The sequence below is a fragment of the Neurospora crassa genome, linkage group VII, assembly GCF_000182925.2.
Source record: "Neurospora crassa OR74A linkage group VII, whole genome shotgun sequence".
Lineage (NCBI taxonomy): Eukaryota > Fungi > Ascomycota > Sordariomycetes > Sordariales > Sordariaceae > Neurospora > Neurospora crassa.
Genome location: NC_026507.1, coordinates 1,707,525 through 1,723,559, shown reverse-complemented (window position 1 = coordinate 1,723,559; position 16,035 = coordinate 1,707,525). Strand labels below are relative to the sequence as shown.

The following is a 16,035-nucleotide window of genomic DNA, read 5'->3' as shown; positions in this document are numbered from 1 at the left end:
GGGAAGAAAGATGGGGATGGTTTTAGATCACATATAAAAATCCCTAAATTTCATGTTCATGCAAGGTCAAAGTTTACACTTACTGCCGTGTTTCGTTACCCAGTGGGGCGGAACCCTTCCGAAGGCTTGGCTTCCGGGCGGTTTACCCGACCCAAACTTTCGCCATTTCTTCCGGCGGTGGCTTGAATGCGATAGGCTGGTATATGTTACCAGAAAGGTTGTTAGACATTTCGTACTATCTTTAGATGTGGCTGGCACCTGGGAGGAAGATTTTCGACGCTGTACTATTTGCGACTGCAGTGTCGTTGTGTACGAGGTAGGAGAACATCGTTGTTGAACTGTGTATAATGTTTACTGCATATAGGGTCCGGCCCCAGAAGACCTAGACGATGCAGGGACTTTGTAGTGTAAATGGTCATCCTAATTCCTGCCCCTACAACGCTGCTGATTGGGTCTCGTTGGAATAAGATCGCCTGGAGTAAAGTGTGCATCGTACTATGATAGATGTGTTCTAGCGGATAGGCATCGATGGATTAGTTCGCTTGGAGGTAGGCATACTGCATAGTACGTACATTGGTAGTGATGACGAAAGTATGAAAACGCAGCCAAGTTCTGCAGGGTTTGACAAGGGGAGGATTCGCAGATCTGCTGAATATGTCAGAGCGAGCAGACGAATGATCGCTGTTGTGGGAGGGGAGCAAAGTCTCCGGTCAGACAAGCCTGTACGGGGAGGATGATACATAGTATGGGACAACGAAGAGTTGAAGAGAACTCCCCGATGCGAGGTGAGAGGACAGATCAGCGAGGTGATTCGCACTATCCTTCCGTCACTAGACATACCCAAGTATACTTTGATCAAGCTGAGCACCGGTGAAGACATGCATGAAGAAGAGTTTAAGGATCCGAAGTTGGCTTTGAGCTTGCTATTGATACTGGAACGGCACTGCCAAGAGTTTTGCTAGTGTAAACAAACTAGCTTTAAGGACCGGGATTGGATTGGGACAAAAAGGAAAAAAAGAATCGGCGCACGTAGTGTATAAGGATGGGAGCGCTCAGTACATCAGTGGGTCGAGCTAAGCTCGACATGGGATAAGGGTAATGAGGCTCTTCGGCAAACAATTAGCATGGCTTACATTGCTTATGTCTACATACCTAAACCTGACCACACACGTTGGCAATAGAATAAAGCGTTGAATGCGTGTCTGTTTGAGGCTCTATAGATCTTCTCTTTGGATGAATGCTATTCGAGCACGTGAGATAGAACGAGGAAGCGCAACCTTGGTACGCCCAAGAGGCAAACCCACCACCATTGAGTAGTGTACAATGGCATGGCATGCAAAGTGCCTTCTTGGGGCCTCAGCGACTTGGTTGCGTGTTGCAATCCTCACCATTGGCAGCTCCACAGGCGAAGGTATTGCTTGGTGAGAACTTTAAAGATTGTAGGGAGTCGCACCATTTGGTCCTCGAATGATGCTACGTAGGGCACCAGTCTCTTGAAGATCAAGGGATCTTCTGAAGTCATACGGATGAACATGACTGAATGGGGTGGACGCGACCGAGATTGTGGTTCTCGAATTGTCGTGGGAACTGAAGAGAATGACATCATTTGGAATCCGGAGTGCAATTTGAGACTTTCCACTTGTGAATATCAGTTGTTACGATAAGGCAGAGTAAGAATGACGCAACGGTGGAGCGGGGCAGGCAGGCACGGCATAGGTGGAGACAACATACCGCAGTACCTACAGCTCATCCCTGCTCTATTCGTTAACACGGGACTTGAATACGCATTCTCCGCAACCCAAATACCATTCCAACAAAGTCAATACACAAGACTGATCTTGGGAAGATACGTGCCGAATGATGTATAGAACTTGAGATTTTTCCCCTTTGGATATAAGCTTTTGGTTGTTTTTATGCGTAATTGTGTTGATCCTTGTCATAGGAACCGCGCTATCAAGCAGACCAGCATTGAACCTGACGGCTACGGGAACCAAAAACGTCAATCACATGGCAAGCGGAGCATGGCATTCTGAAATCCCATATTTGGATTTTCACGCACCTAACCCGGAAACCTTTCAATCCTCCACTGGCATTCTTCACCACCACCACCACCACCCCCTGCTCTTCTTTTTGGTCGTGCTTCCCGAGCCTGCCGAGCCTGCCTAACCGCTCCAGGTTGCAATCGAGTTTCTCATCGCCAATTGAAGTGTATCCGACTACTACCACTTGCTAGTCATTGGTTTATCATTGGTGCCAAAGAAGTCATGTTCTTCTCGACACATAGGATATGACATATTAACAGTGGACGTCGGGAGAAGCAAACATAACAGCTTAAACAGCAAATCTCTACTGGAGGAGGTCTCCGAATGATTAGGTAGGTTGGCTCTGGGCCCATGCACGTAGAAGAGAAAGCTTCTAATCGGTGAACAACTGGTATCTCTTTACCTGGTTTTTTGCACCTTTTCCTAGCCCATAAGAGCGTTCAATAACCTAAAGTCCAAACAACCAGCAGCCTAGCTAGTGGTCTTATAGCGTGTTTGAAAGATACCAGAAAAGGTACTTGGCTTGGAGTTGTTGGAAGGTTACATGTTGGTGTTTGAAATCTCATTGGTCATAAACCACTGTCAAGAAATGCATATGTAGCAGGAAAACCGGTTAAAGAGATGGATTTAGGTGGATATGAGGAGAATTGTTAGTGCGTTCTGAGCGAGCACGTACACTTCCGCGGCGCACGGTCCTTTCCACTTCTTGGCTTAGAATGTACAGTCGGAGCAAACTCTCCGGACCATCTCACAAGTGACCCTGCATTTTGCACGCAGATAAAAACAGCTGAGAGTGGTAGGTAGGGAACCAGACCAGGACGACAATCACAGCCAGAGATAATCGGCAGCACAACAGGGCCCCAACACCCTGTTCAACTAGGTATCACGACACTAATAAAGCGGCGATTGCAAGACGAAGGAATGCATGGTGAATAGCCACAGTGTTGTGCTCCTCTTTACACGCTGCCCGTTACTGCTCGGCTCAATCGGGAACTCGGCATCACTCGATTTAAGAACCTTCGAACTTGGGACTCACATCTCGATTTCAAGTCTCGCCGGAACTTCCCGTTGTTACCATCGACACTATTGAGTGAAGCTAGAATATGCGTCCCCACCACATAAGCTCATTTCTTTCCTTTTTATTTTTCAACTTGTTGGGATTCTGCCCGGTTGCTTCCCCGCCTTGCTGCCCATGGACCTATAGTACAACACCGCCTGTATCAAGCCTCGACTTTAGCCGTCTCCACAGCCACACTCTCCGCGGGGTCCGAGAAGAAGCGCGCCATGCTACTGACTAATTGAAGCTTGGGGCTTTGTGCTGCATTCACTTAGCGGCTTTGAATTGAGGTGTTTCGAGCAATGTGTGAATCGTTCCTCGCCATGCATAACAAGCCACTGCAATCGAACTCATCTGGCCTACAAGAGGTTGATCGACATGGACCGCCAAGAAATTGGGGAGACGTATTTGACAAATTGAGTTGTGATCTGCGCAAGACACCAAGATACTAAAGCGACTCGAGGTTCTAGACCTTTTCCAAACGGTGACCAAAACAGATTACAACATCAGACGAGCTTACTTACCCCTCTGAGCGTTCTCCCCTCCTCCCCAGAGTTGTCACAACACCACTGCACCTAATGACTCGGGAAGCTACTAGCTACCCAGACTCAAGAGACCACTGTTTAGTGCAGAGCGAGCGTTAATGAGAGAGTGCCCCTGGCAGTGCATCGAATCTCCAACTCGAGCTTGAGCTCGGCACGCAAGCTGCGGTGCCGCGACTGCTGAATACACGGACCTGGTCCTGGCCTGTGTCCTTGCATGCGAAAGAGCCGACCTTCAAGAAACGACGGGAATGTGGTCCGCCAGGTCTGGATGGAGTCTAGTCAAAACAAGTGTAGCACATGGAAGACGAAAGTAGTAAAGACCAATGAAGCTCGCACACTGCAACTCGGCAAGCATGTCAGGGCATGAGACATTGAAGCTTCTCTGAAGCTCTCCAAAGCTCTCCATCAACCTGGAAGGTGGTACCATACCTTGCGAAGGCAGAGCGGGGCAGTGGGTACTACCTCAAGTGGACCTCCAGGGCCACGTACCTTAAATGGGCAGCCGCAGTCCTCTCTAACAATTATGATTGGCCCAAGCCCCGTTCACAGTACAGCACAGTTCTACAGTGCTCTCTCTGAACGTGGACGGTGCTTGAACTGACTGGCAACGTAACAGGTACGGCCAAGCCCTGTGAAGGTCAGTCTGCAACCACAACCGGATCGAGATCGATGAACACTCGCGGGTGCCCTTGGCTGTGAGTGGCTCTGTGGATCGCTTTTGGATCGAGCAAGCAGCCAGACACAGCCAGTCCCGTCGACCGCACTCCGAACCGACTCGGTGCCGCCCACACCCTACGCCTTTTGAATCGACGCCAATGATCCCGCCCCCCTTGTTGCCGGCTAGTTTCCGTCTCCACGACTGCTGCGGTAGCTCTAGGTACCTAGGCAGGGGGGCGTCCTCAAATCCTTTTTACCCTCATCCGGAAGCAACAGTTACTCTACGCTTCTGCTTGGTGAGCACTTCCAGGAACAGAGAGTCTGGGACGAGAAACACGATGTTGGACCCGGCTCAGATCGAAAAGCCAACTTGATATACTACTAGGTCTAAGAGGTCGGTACCAGGTATTACATTACCTTACAGTGCCAAGTGCGATGAGACCAGGAGAGAGACTGCCAGTACTGCGTACTGTAGGTGACTACTAGTAAAGAGCGAGGGCCGGCGATGATACCTGCCTTCTCCACCTCCATGGATGTCTCCGCTCGCCCTTCAGGCTTGCGTCAAAGGAAGGTACCGACTTGCCAGTCTGTACGGCGGATGCGCAACTAACGAACCCGCCCAGATCGGGATCTTGGACAACAGACAGACCTGCAAACACGTCAGGCTCCCAGCGTCCAAATATAACACCGTTTGCTCTCCTGCCAAACTCCCGCTTGTTCCTGCTCTTTTCCTGCCGGTACACAAGTTGACATTCCACACATAGTCCACAACAAACAACCACCAGTTTCGGTTACCTCGTCTTCAGTTCGTCCTTCTCGTACTTCCCGTCCCCGCTACTACTACTACTACGGCCCACGAGCTTCGACATTCATCAAGCATACTACTACTGTTTTATAATATACCAATACCGCGGGCCCAAGCGTCCCGCACGAACTTTTCATACTCGCTCCATCGCCCCGTGAACTATCATTCCATACGCTGTGTGTGAATTCCTCGACATTCGAGCCAGCACTTGCCGAACCAGTCTTCGACAATCCACACCATTCACACGGCACGACCACCTTATCTTCGAGGTCTAGGCCCAGATATCCTGTCTCTCAGACACTGTATCACGAGCCTGTACAGCGCATTACCTACTGGCCTACGGTGTATAATTTGTGTAAACGGAGCCAGAAGCGAGGGTTCCCTGACAGGCATAAACCATGGCACCAAGAGATCCGAGAGTCAAGGAGAGGGGAGCGAGCATGACCCAAGCCAGCCGACCAAACCCGACGACACAGGACAGCTTCAAGATGAACATCACAGAGCAAGTCAGATCAAAGGTTGTGGCAGGCCGAACAGAGAAGCCAAAGCCAAAGGTACCCCGACCACCCATCAGTCCACATGATCACAAGACCAGAAAGACTAACTCCACAAAAGCCTCAAGATGCTCGAACCCACGAAGCCAACCAGGAACGGGCCTACGTAGCGGCATCTCGTCGCTCGGACCGCAGTCTCGAGGCCCGTCTCCAGTCGGCCAGGTTGGCATCTGAAATCCACAAGAAGCGTACCGGTAAGGGCTTCAAGATCACCACTGAGGCTGTCCTGAACGATGCCATGTACGAAGAGGAAGAAGAACCCAGGACAGCCCGGCTACCGTACACCACCGGCAACTTTCAGAATTTCGCCTTGGAGCAGCACTACCAGAGGGTCGACGCCCAGTTTGCAGAGGCCTTCCCAGCTCTGCTCCGACCGCCAGCGATGCCTCTTGCCCCACAGTACATGCCAATGCCTCAGCAGCGAGCAATGTCGATGATGTCCGTGAACTCAGTTCCCTCTTACGGTCTCCCGCCAAACCATGGCATGCCACAGTTCCACGAGAGGACACAGTCAACTCCGAATCTCTCCTTGGTATCAGCAAACTCAGCCAACCCAACAAGTTCTGGCATACCCCACGGCTTTGGACAAAAGACACAGTCGCTCCCCGTTATCCCGCCCATATCAACCAATTCACCGAGTCTATCCGTTTCCCATCGTTCTGCCGGTACTCACACAAGAAACTCGTCAACGTCCGAGTTCTCGACACCTCCGGCTCTTACGCCAAGCGTTGGCGAAGGATCACCTTCCCTACCGGGACTTCTCACCCCGACCTTCGACCATGACAATTTTGACAATTCAAAGACAGCACAGCCTCGCTACCGGCAGTCATCAATTACCTCAACCAGATCCGATACACCGCTTACTCCACCATCAGCCATGTCCGTAACGTCGACAACGCAGTCAGGCCATTCAGCCGCTCTCCCTAAAGCCTCGTCGGATAGCGTGAATCAGCTCGCCAGCGAGCCCCAGTTCTATCCCAACTATTTCGATGGTTCTTTTGAGCATTTCGACGACATGTATGACAGCCTGTCACAACCGCCTCTCGATCTTGACGAGTCACGCTCGTTCTATGCATCATTTGCACAACAGGACGAGAACGCGCCAATTTTCTATCAGACACTGGCAGAGAAGACCAAGGAGCTTGACGCCGAGCTTGATCCAATGATCAACAATGAACACGACACGTTTGTAGACTGGAATGGTGGCAACGTGTAAGGTCAAGTAGTCTTTTGAGCTGTTTTGAGGGGGAGGCTATTGCAGAGAATTGATAAGTAACGTGGCCAAAGTCACGGAGCAGAGCACAAACATCGCTACTCTGTGTTGGAGTCGTGTGGGTGTTTTTATGCACCTATGTCTGGTAAAGGAAAATCTGCGACGGAATAGAGAAACCGTTTTTCACGGCCAAGGATAATCACATTCATCAGTGGGGAACAGGGAGTTATGACTGGGACGATGGGATGACATACTGCTTTGTAATAATATAAGAGCGTGATCAATATTTAGTAGGTTTGGAGACCGGATGAGAGGTCGGATCCGGCATCTTGAAACCATCTACTGGGAAACAATGAAATCACATTTTTCTGACGAGTTTCGTCCTCCTGGTGTCGTGAACGTGGTGATTAACACGAACCGCCATTCTACATGTTACGACCCAACAAAATTTATGCAAAAGCGATCAAATATTGTATCTCAATGCGAGTTTTGGTTGTTTTGTGTTGGCCTGAGATCTCATGAGATGTAACGTGAACGTTTTGTGATTGATTTGGTCGGAAAGAAAGTAAGTAATAGTGAAACACACAAATCACAGCTGGGAATGCGTCACTTGGACAGTATTAGATGAAGATATGTCACTCCTACGTTTCCAGGCTACGCTACAGTGTGCCGTCGAGACACTCGTCCTTGACAAGTTAAGCGGTGATGACTTAGATGCCTTCTGGTAAACGGCCAAGACACTCGCTTGGCCTGACGGAGGCATCACCTGCTTCAACATAGACTTTATAGAGAACTACGAACGCCAAAACAGAAAAGAAAAAGAGATATCTGATGGTCGATGATGCGTTAATGCACAGACAACGTGCATTTCTCTAAGATTAGATGCCTTGCAAGGGAAGAAAGATGAATTTTTGGACTGATGCGAACTTCTGGCGTAGGGTTGTGAAAGTATGAAGGCCATGTCTAGAGCTTGCTAGCCATGCCATGCTTTAGCAGGTAAGAAAGAAAAGAGGGGGAAATAAGAGTAGGAAAAAGGGAAAAGGGGGGAAACTGTTAAGCAACGCTATTAGATGTTTGATCTAATCGCTTGAACGAACTTGAAAGCAAGTATACCACAAATCAACTATGATTGGCGGGTTAGAAACAATGACTGAGAAGACTAAGGAGTTAGTGATAGCAACATTCACCAAGATAAACTGGAGAAGCTGAAGGACGACTTACGACTTTCTACTCACTCTCCCTCCCTGCTAGTTAGTGGTGTCGCTTTTGCCTCTTGGCCAACAACTGCGCATACCCAGCATCCAGCGTCGCCTTCCTCCGCCGATCTTTCTCGGCCTGGGTCGCTGGTTGCGGAAAGAAAGGAAAGCTACGGTCCTCGAGTCTGGGTCCAGATGCGAATTCAGATCCGGGTCCGATGTTGAACTCGGGCGGCGGTCTGACTGTAGACCCGATGGTTGTTGCGGTGGTTCCGGGAGTAGGGGCGGCTCTAGGTGTGCTTCCGGCAGCGGTCATTAACTCCTGGGGATAACTCCGTTTTTTCAAAAAAAAATCCAAATCCAACGGCCACGGGTCAGGGTGTGGGGTTACCCTTCGCATGTACAAATCCCTTGCGTCGTTTGTTCCAAGGTCGTAGGTACCGGTAACAGTATCAAAGATCTTCGCGTTTCCGATAGGCTCTTGATACTGGCGGGCGGTCATGTTGCCGCTGCGAGCGAACCGAGGTGGCTCAGCGGTATCCGAAGCAAATGCGTTGCGCTTGGACGAGTCCGAAGGAGGGGTGTTGGAGTTGAAGGGCTGTGAGCGTAAGCCTTGGGACTGGGTGTGAGAGTTGCCGTTGCCGCCACTGCTGCTTTTGTTGATTGTGAGACCAAACTGAGATGCTTGTGAACGGAGGATATTGGGTGGTGGAGGAGGAGGGAGACCATCCGGGTACTGGCCGTATGCCTGATGACGAGATGGAGAGGAATCGAAGTGCCGGGGCTGTTGAGAGAATCGAGAAGCGCCCCTGGAATAGTTACCGGGTAGCTCAAACTGAGAGGCGCGAGGTGTTATCAGATGCGCGTCATCGCCAATGCCGATGACAGCTCCAGTGCTTGAGGGCCCAGCCGACAATGGAGTACCGCTCATCTCAACATCGATTGAGTTGTTCTTGCCACCTGCTGTCTGGATTTTCAATGCTCTAGGGCGATTACCACCTCCTACGCCATAGCCTCGAGGTCCGACTTGAAAACCAAACCCACGAGACTGCCTCTGGCTCTGAGGCAGAACTGGGAAAGGCTCAATCACAGCTTCTCGGAAGTCAGCACACCTTCTCACGGAAGGAAGGTGCGCTGGAGGAGTCTGGTGAGCTCCGACGGCAGAACCGGAAGGCGTATTGGCGCGCTCCTTCCCTCCTCCTTTTGGATCTTGCGACGAGGAAGAGGGAGGAGGGGTGATCAAACCCACACCGGCTTTGCGGAGCGGCGGGTTGTTGGGATCGGAGCCGGAGTTACGGAAATTGGTCGTTTCGTAGCCCGTGCGACCCATTATCGTTTGCTGTTCGTTGCTGGTGTGTTATCGATGGTGGTATTTGAGGGCTGGAGGAAGATGTGGCGAAAGAGTTGCGTTTGATTATCGAGTGATTCCCGTCCTGGGCTGCTGATGGAGAAGCGCCTCGAAGAAGGCGCTAGCGGTTAGTGAGGTGATGAGTACTTTCCTTCACAGCACTCGTAGGTCATACGTGACTGCAAGTAGATTGGGCGAGAAGTGGATGTTAAATCGGTGCTGCCGATAAGAGTTTGAGTTAAGGAAGGAGCGGAGGGCAGAAAGAGTGGAACGGCAGGTAGGTACAACAGGTATATGCAAGACCAAGCGGCTAAGAATGAGGTATTGTTATTATTGATATGTTGCTGAAAGATCCTGATATTGTCCCCAAACTGCGCGTGACTGGTCTTGCTGCTGCCTGAGATCGCGAGTGCTTGTGTTTCGTTTGATGTTTTGGATTCTTTTGTCTTAGTTAAGTTTTTTGCCAGTGTTTGCTTTGTGGATATTAGACGGAAGGAAGAAGTTACCTGTACTCATCATGACGACCGTCAGTCAGGATGGAATTTCAGCAAGACACTTGGAAGAAACTAGCTTGGGCAGCTGGATATCCTCTTTCGGCCCTAGCCCCAGCCCACATTAGTTGAACAATGAATAACATTGCAATGTGAGACCCAAAAGCCTGAGCACATCCAGTTAGAGTTTTTTTACTGCTCCTTCGCGTGATGTTCCTGAAAGTCGAGATATGGTGGCCGCGAACATGTGCCCGTAGTCACATTTGGAAGTATGAAAGAGATAGTTACTTATGAAAAATGGAGGGGAGAAGAAACCCGTAGCTTTTGAATCAAAAAAATTGCGTTCCCAAAACGCTACACTTGAGGCTCAACCATGAAATACCATTTCGCATTCGATAGAAGTGGCTTCCCACGCAACCATTGCGTCGCTGGTAGGATGCTGTCCCTCCAAACCCACAACATCAGCGGGCAGAGACATCCGGACTCTGAACAATGAAGTCAAAACTATCATTGCCGGAGAGCGGTTGCAAGTAGCTTCCCCCTACAAAGAGTTGTGGAAGGCTAGAGGAGGTGCTAGGAGAGCGGCCAGAAAATGACTGGCGAGGGCTGTACTCCGCAATGCTTTGTCTATTGTTGTATTAGCACACGTGAGAGTTCTCCAGAGACAGTCAACATGTGCAGTGATGATCAAAGATCAACTGAAGGTAACTATTGAAAGTACCGTTTAAGCTAGAGAAAGGACGTTTACTAGCAAACTTCAATATGCCCTTGGAATTGTTCCCATCAAGTTCCCGCCATCGCTCTCTACTCCACGAATTTGTTCTTCATGCCTATCGATCTAGGCCTCCTCCATCAGGATGTGCTGACCAAATGTGACTACCATGGTCTTGAGAGACGCGCTCGATGTAACAGACATATGCCAAATAATCCCCTTTCCATCCTTGCGGAGAACCTCGACCTACTCCCAGTTATGTTCAACCTTGCCTCCAGTGCTGTAGACGATCCCCCTGTGCTGATAAGTAATAATTCCCTACTAGCAAGCTCACATGGTTGGGGCTGATGACTTGTGGGTCTCGTGGGCTGCTTCGAGCAGAGCATTGAACGTCCAGATCGTGTCTAAAAAGTGACTAAGCTCGTTGCGTCTTCCCTATTTCATCTAACCCATATATGCTCCCGTTAAGACCTCGATCTACTCAATGTTCCAGCTCCATAAGTTTAACGCGTGGCCACAGGGAGGACTTGTGAGCCGTCAGGAAACGGATTGCCACGGAGACGTTATTTCTGCAGAAGGTTACCTTCAGCTTAGAGTGAAAGCGCCCCCCGGCCATTTCGCTGCAACCGTATTCCGTGGTAGTGTCGTCCTCAACCACGAAATTCTTCCGATCCTGGATGACTCGATATTCCCTGACACGATGAATACCATTGCTGAATTTGACTTGGATGGTCGCGGTTTCGTGGAGCTTGAGGCTGAAGGTATCCGGTAGTGTAAAGTCCTCGTCCAGACCGGCTCGAGGGACTTCGTCAATAGTTCCCCGATGGGATTTCATAGCAAGGTCAAGTGCAATAGCCAGGGCTTGAATGTTTACAGACAGCCCGCTGAAATCGTTAGGAAGATCTAAAGCTCGGTTAGAGTATGGCCATGCTGCAGGAACGAAGATATTCGGGCCCCTTACCAGGAAAGAAATGCACTTGGACGACGGTCGTCCAACGTGTCCAGACAATAGCACACCCGTTCTTGGATTTTACGGCGTAATTTCCCAGGTCCTTCGCGGCTTCGAAACCCAATGCACCATGATCGTAATCCAGGGAAAAGACGGCTTGCTTCATCCTGCTCATAGCATCGAAATGGCTGTCGCACTGGGTGATCTTTATCTGAAACGGATATGGATCGAGATCGGCACTGCAGGAAAAAGTGACGATCTGCTCGAAGCCAAAAGGCCTCTCGAGAAACGCTTCGGCGACGTAGAGTCGCTCAAGCGGAACAGCGGGAAGATTCAGCCGGCATATAGCCTCCAGCATGCCTGGGTCCAGAGGAAGGAGAGTGGTGTTATTAGCGTTTCCCAAGCCTTCATTGAAGCCCTCAACGATGAGTGACTCGATCGAGGGAATAGGCTCGAGCAACTTCGCGATCGCGGTCTCGTTAGATGACATTTTCTTGTTGAGATGATGTATAATGACTGCGATCTCAGTGCGGAGACTTTACTGGCCTGCTGCCACTCGAAGAACGTGGCTCTGGTTGACGAGTTGAGAGAAGAGCGAGAGTATCGCGCAAAGTGAAATAATAGGAAGGACTTTATATCTCTGGGAAGCGGGGACACGGAGCAGAATATTGAGCGCCCAAAACTCGCAATTTTGATTTAACTGTCATCTCGTCTCTGGTGAAGAGCTCTTACCACCTCACTTGACTGGCGAGATGTCTTGTCCTTTCCTCGAGTAATTGGGATGAAGGGTGGTTCTGTTTCTGAAAGCAAACGGAGGGAAATACCCGCCTACGAGACGGTCCCTCTTTCTAGGCAGCGTTCAGTCTGAAGTATACCTAGCACTGTCCATTGGGACCAATGACCACAGAAATTCAGAGAACCAAATTGCGACTGTTACGTATTTTGAACTGGCAGGACATTCAATTTTTGATGAGAAAAAAAAAAACAAGAAAAAAAAAAGAAAAAAAAAAGCTATCGCTCACCTCCCATTTTGCTTAATTCCGTGTTATATGCATTGTTTTTCTTATCCAAGGGCAGTTGGGATAAAGAAGGTACAGATAACAACCCAAGAGAACCAAAAGATGGAAGTTACTTGACCCGTGAGAGAATTACTCCTTCCAAGGAAGCAAAAGAATTGAAACCAAGAACTCTGGGAATGGAAGTCGCAGCCAGCAGCCATGTTACCATCAAATTGAAGGTACCTTATGGATGGTAACTCCTACACCGATCATTCAAGATGAAAGGACAAGCACTCTCCAGAGATCCGCATCGTCGAATCATAACCTCTCCCCTCCCAAAAAGTTCAGACAATGCTCGTGGATCTGGAATGCAGTCATCTGGGGAAGGATTGCTAGGTATCTTTCAAGGACAGAACTGACGACGAGACATTCAACGACGACCCCACTGCTCAGTAACCACGAGTGCACCATTTCACTTACGTGTAGAGGTATAACTAATCCGGCTGTGACCTAAAGGTGAGTTTAAGGTCAACAACTAGAGATGTGACTTGGGAGACTTGACAGCAGAGTCCCCCCCCCCCAAAAAAAAAAAAAAAAAAAAAAAAAAACACAAAAAGGCGGGACGTAGAGGGACATGGTAAAGACCGGACATGCCTGAATAAGTATGATCTATGACAAGGTGACAGAACGATTCTCTCGAGATATTCCAGCTTCGTTCATTTATGCGAGTTTCTCACAACTGTTGCCAACACAACATGCGCAAAAACCGGAGTTACCGATCAAATCGGTCCGTTGAAAGTGATTGAGATTTATCAAGAGGAAAATTTGCAGCAATATCGATCATATGTGGTTCAGGATGTCATAGTAGAATATTTTTTGAGCAGGTCTATAATCAATTTTACCCCTTGCAAGTTTCCAGGCCTCCGGAATAACGCCGTGTCTGTATGCCGACTGGTATAGATAACCCCCATGCAATACAACGCTGCCAACTTGTTCTCCTTCTCTGCATAATAATCCTGTTGTGTACCGGGTACACCACATGTACATAATCCCGAAGCAAATCCCTCCTTCAGTCGTACAACTGGAAGAAAAAAAAAGTGACATGAGCGATATATGCATCAACCTCCGACAGCAGTATGACTGACTGTCATGTTCTTTCGGTCTTCTCCTTTCTCTTCCTCCTCCAGAGCTAGCCCGTGGCTGGGTTGGCCATGACTGCATGCCAGTCTGACATCCCAATCATGTCGTGATCGCTAAAATGTCGCATCATATCCCCGACGAGAGGCAACCTCCTGTTGTGATATACAACCGAGGTATGACAGACCAAAGCAAGATGACGCCGATAAAGGAATCCAATGTGATGGAAAGCAAAAAAAGCCACGAAGCATGTATCGCCTGATAGAACTCCTTTTACTGCGATGCAAACCAGCGGGTGATTCTCCTCTATGTTGTGTCCTCTCTTCACTTCACATCTCTTGGCCCCAAGCCCCCCTTCTGGAAGAAGTGATCGTCCAGTGATCTGAATGCCGTAGTGTAGATGCGATGCAGCCAAGAAGACGGGACATCTGTGCCAAGCCCATCACCGCAAACGCCACTGCCACACGGGGACAGGGGCATCACACGCGGCTTGATGAACCGACTGGTCAATATCGGATGGTGATGTTGTCTTTGGGCATTTTTGCAGTCGGTGAACTCTGGGTAGTCCGAGTGTTGTCGAGCAGAATTGTGGTGATGGTGGCGCAAGACCGAGAGGTCTTGTTGACTGCCGAGCGCAGAGTTCTTGGCACCATGTGCTGAATGAATGGAAGATGAGACCGACAAGAGGCAAACGATGCAACGCCAACGCAATGAGCGCAATCAGGTGCAAGCCGAAACCCTAACCCATAGAGTCGTGTGTGTACACCATTTCCGAGCCCTAATGCAGACCCAAAATCAAGCAGGTTCCATGCGTTTTCCAGTGCCGAGCAAGTGCAGCTCGGTCTTGGCTGGTGCGTTGTTGTGTCTGCTGAACAGAATCCGGTTTTGCTAGTCCATTTCTGATGGGCGTTGTTCAAGTAGTCAGGCGTTCGAAGCGGTTCAGTCTTCGGGGGTTATGAACCTCGAAGCTGATGACTGCTGATGGTTTGTCTTGGAAGCTGATGTGTTGACGAGCCTGGGGTCTTTCGACGATCTTGATGGATGTCTGGGTAGGCTTTGCCATGGACGACACCTTTGTCAGGATGTGAATGCTACCGTTGTCGTCGTTGAGCGAGCGCCTGTCGTGGGGGTAGGGGGTAGGCGAGCGGTGGCGGGGCGACTTGGGTCTGGTGAAGAGGAACTCGCCGCGCTTGTGGTGATGTCTCGACATGGAGGAGCCCATTTTGAAGGTTTGTTGATTGTTGTTGAGTTGACTGAGTGGTGAAGTAGCGAGGTGTGTCAAGAGAGTTGAGATGTTGATGTGAGATGGGATATCAAGTTGAAGAGAAGGAGGAGAGGCATGGGAAGGGGGATCTTTAAATGCACTCGTGTATGGGCTGACGAAGAAGATGGAGGAGGAGGAGGAGGAGGAGACATGCGGGCCCCCACTAGATTCACCAATGCTCGGCGCACAACCACGGGCATGGAGTTGGCGATGCAACGAACTGTGGGTGTCTTGTCGGCTTCCTGACGCTTGCTTCTTGGCAACACGATGGACCGGCACTATGGTCAGATTGGCTCAGATTGGACGCCTAATGGCGCAATGTAGGTAGTGTGGTGTCGCGGGCGCGTGTTGTACATGCTCCATGTTGACGAACAGGGCAAGCTAGCCAAGCTCGAGTTCCACTCCTCCGGCACCCTTCGGCACCTTTGCTGTCTTCTAGCGCAGCACCCTGCTACCTCCCGGATACACATCTGCTGCGGGGTTGCTGCCGAGTGCGACTCTTGCACTGCTCACGAGTTCACCACTATCCACTGCCAACACACTCTAAGTCTAGAGGTATCCGCTGCCCGCTCACATGAAGTTATTTTTGATAGTGTCATCATTTCCAATTTGTCGTAAATCCGGGGTTGTAAGGAGGCGACAAGTTGGGCCAAGCATCGCTACACGGGCCACCATGTCGCTTGGGGTCTTGGTCTCTTGGGAACTTGTTGATAAAGCCAGCAACCTACCTACTCCGAACATCAACAATACCGGTTCGCACGTGTTCACCTCGATTGTGAGCTATATCACTGCGCGCTTGGCGGTCTCTGGGCGGTCGCCAAGCCGACACCGGTGTTAATCCTCGCTGCAGATCCCTGGCTTGGCATCGTAGCCCAATCTGGCAGCACCCAGGCGCAATCGAGCGGCTCGCTCCAGGTCATCCATCGTCAACACAACCTGAACACCTCAATAATGGAACCCGACCTGTGAGACGGGCAGCTCTAACCCTGACACCCGACTTTGGTCTTGCAAGATCCCGTCATCCTGATCAATACCTCGACCTACTACCTACCCTACACAGCAGCCAG

The 16,035-nt window shown here is 50.0% G+C and overlaps 5 protein-coding genes across 5 annotated transcripts; 1 reads left to right on the top strand and 4 right to left on the bottom strand.

The window, feature by feature from the left end:
* Positions 1 to 3,722: 3,722 nt before the first annotated feature.
* NCU06124 (hypothetical protein) lies at positions 3,723 to 4,832 on the bottom strand (the record flags this gene model as incomplete). The annotated part of the gene is made up of 3 exons (XM_954893.1): positions 3,723 to 3,919; positions 4,320 to 4,517; positions 4,772 to 4,832. 3 exons carry the CDS (start codon positions 4,830 to 4,832, stop codon positions 3,723 to 3,725), a joined length of 456 nt encoding a protein of 151 aa, XP_959986.1.
* Positions 4,833 to 4,845: 13 nt separating this feature from the next.
* NCU06125 (hypothetical protein) lies at positions 4,846 to 7,248 on the top strand. The gene is made up of 2 exons (XM_954894.3): positions 4,846 to 5,660; positions 5,722 to 7,248. The coding sequence occupies exons 1-2, from the start codon at positions 5,505 to 5,507 to the stop codon at positions 6,874 to 6,876; spliced, it is 1,311 nt and encodes a 436-aa protein (XP_959987.2). The 5' UTR covers positions 4,846 to 5,504; the 3' UTR covers positions 6,877 to 7,248.
* An 876-nt stretch (positions 7,249 to 8,124) lies between these two features.
* Positions 8,125 to 9,399, bottom strand: NCU06126 (hypothetical protein; the record flags this gene model as incomplete). The annotated part of the gene is made up of 1 exon (XM_954895.1): positions 8,125 to 9,399. The coding sequence occupies one exon, from the start codon at positions 9,397 to 9,399 to the stop codon at positions 8,125 to 8,127; it is 1,275 nt and encodes a 424-aa protein (XP_959988.1).
* A 1,181-nt stretch (positions 9,400 to 10,580) lies between these two features.
* Positions 10,581 to 12,193, bottom strand: NCU06127 (hypothetical protein). Its single transcript, XM_954896.3, has 2 exons — positions 11,582 to 12,193; positions 10,581 to 11,523 (listed from the first exon to the last, which is right to left on the bottom strand). Exons 1-2 carry the CDS (start codon positions 12,057 to 12,059, stop codon positions 11,102 to 11,104), a joined length of 900 nt encoding a protein of 299 aa, XP_959989.2. The 5' UTR covers positions 12,060 to 12,193; the 3' UTR covers positions 10,581 to 11,101.
* Positions 12,194 to 13,425: 1,232 nt separating this feature from the next.
* On the bottom strand, positions 13,426 to 15,309 carry NCU06128 (hypothetical protein). The gene has a single exon (XM_954897.3). The coding sequence runs from the start codon at positions 14,924 to 14,926 to the stop codon at positions 14,618 to 14,620; it is 309 nt and encodes a 102-aa protein (XP_959990.1). The 5' UTR covers positions 14,927 to 15,309; the 3' UTR covers positions 13,426 to 14,617.
* Between the last annotated feature and the right edge of the window lie 726 nt (positions 15,310 to 16,035).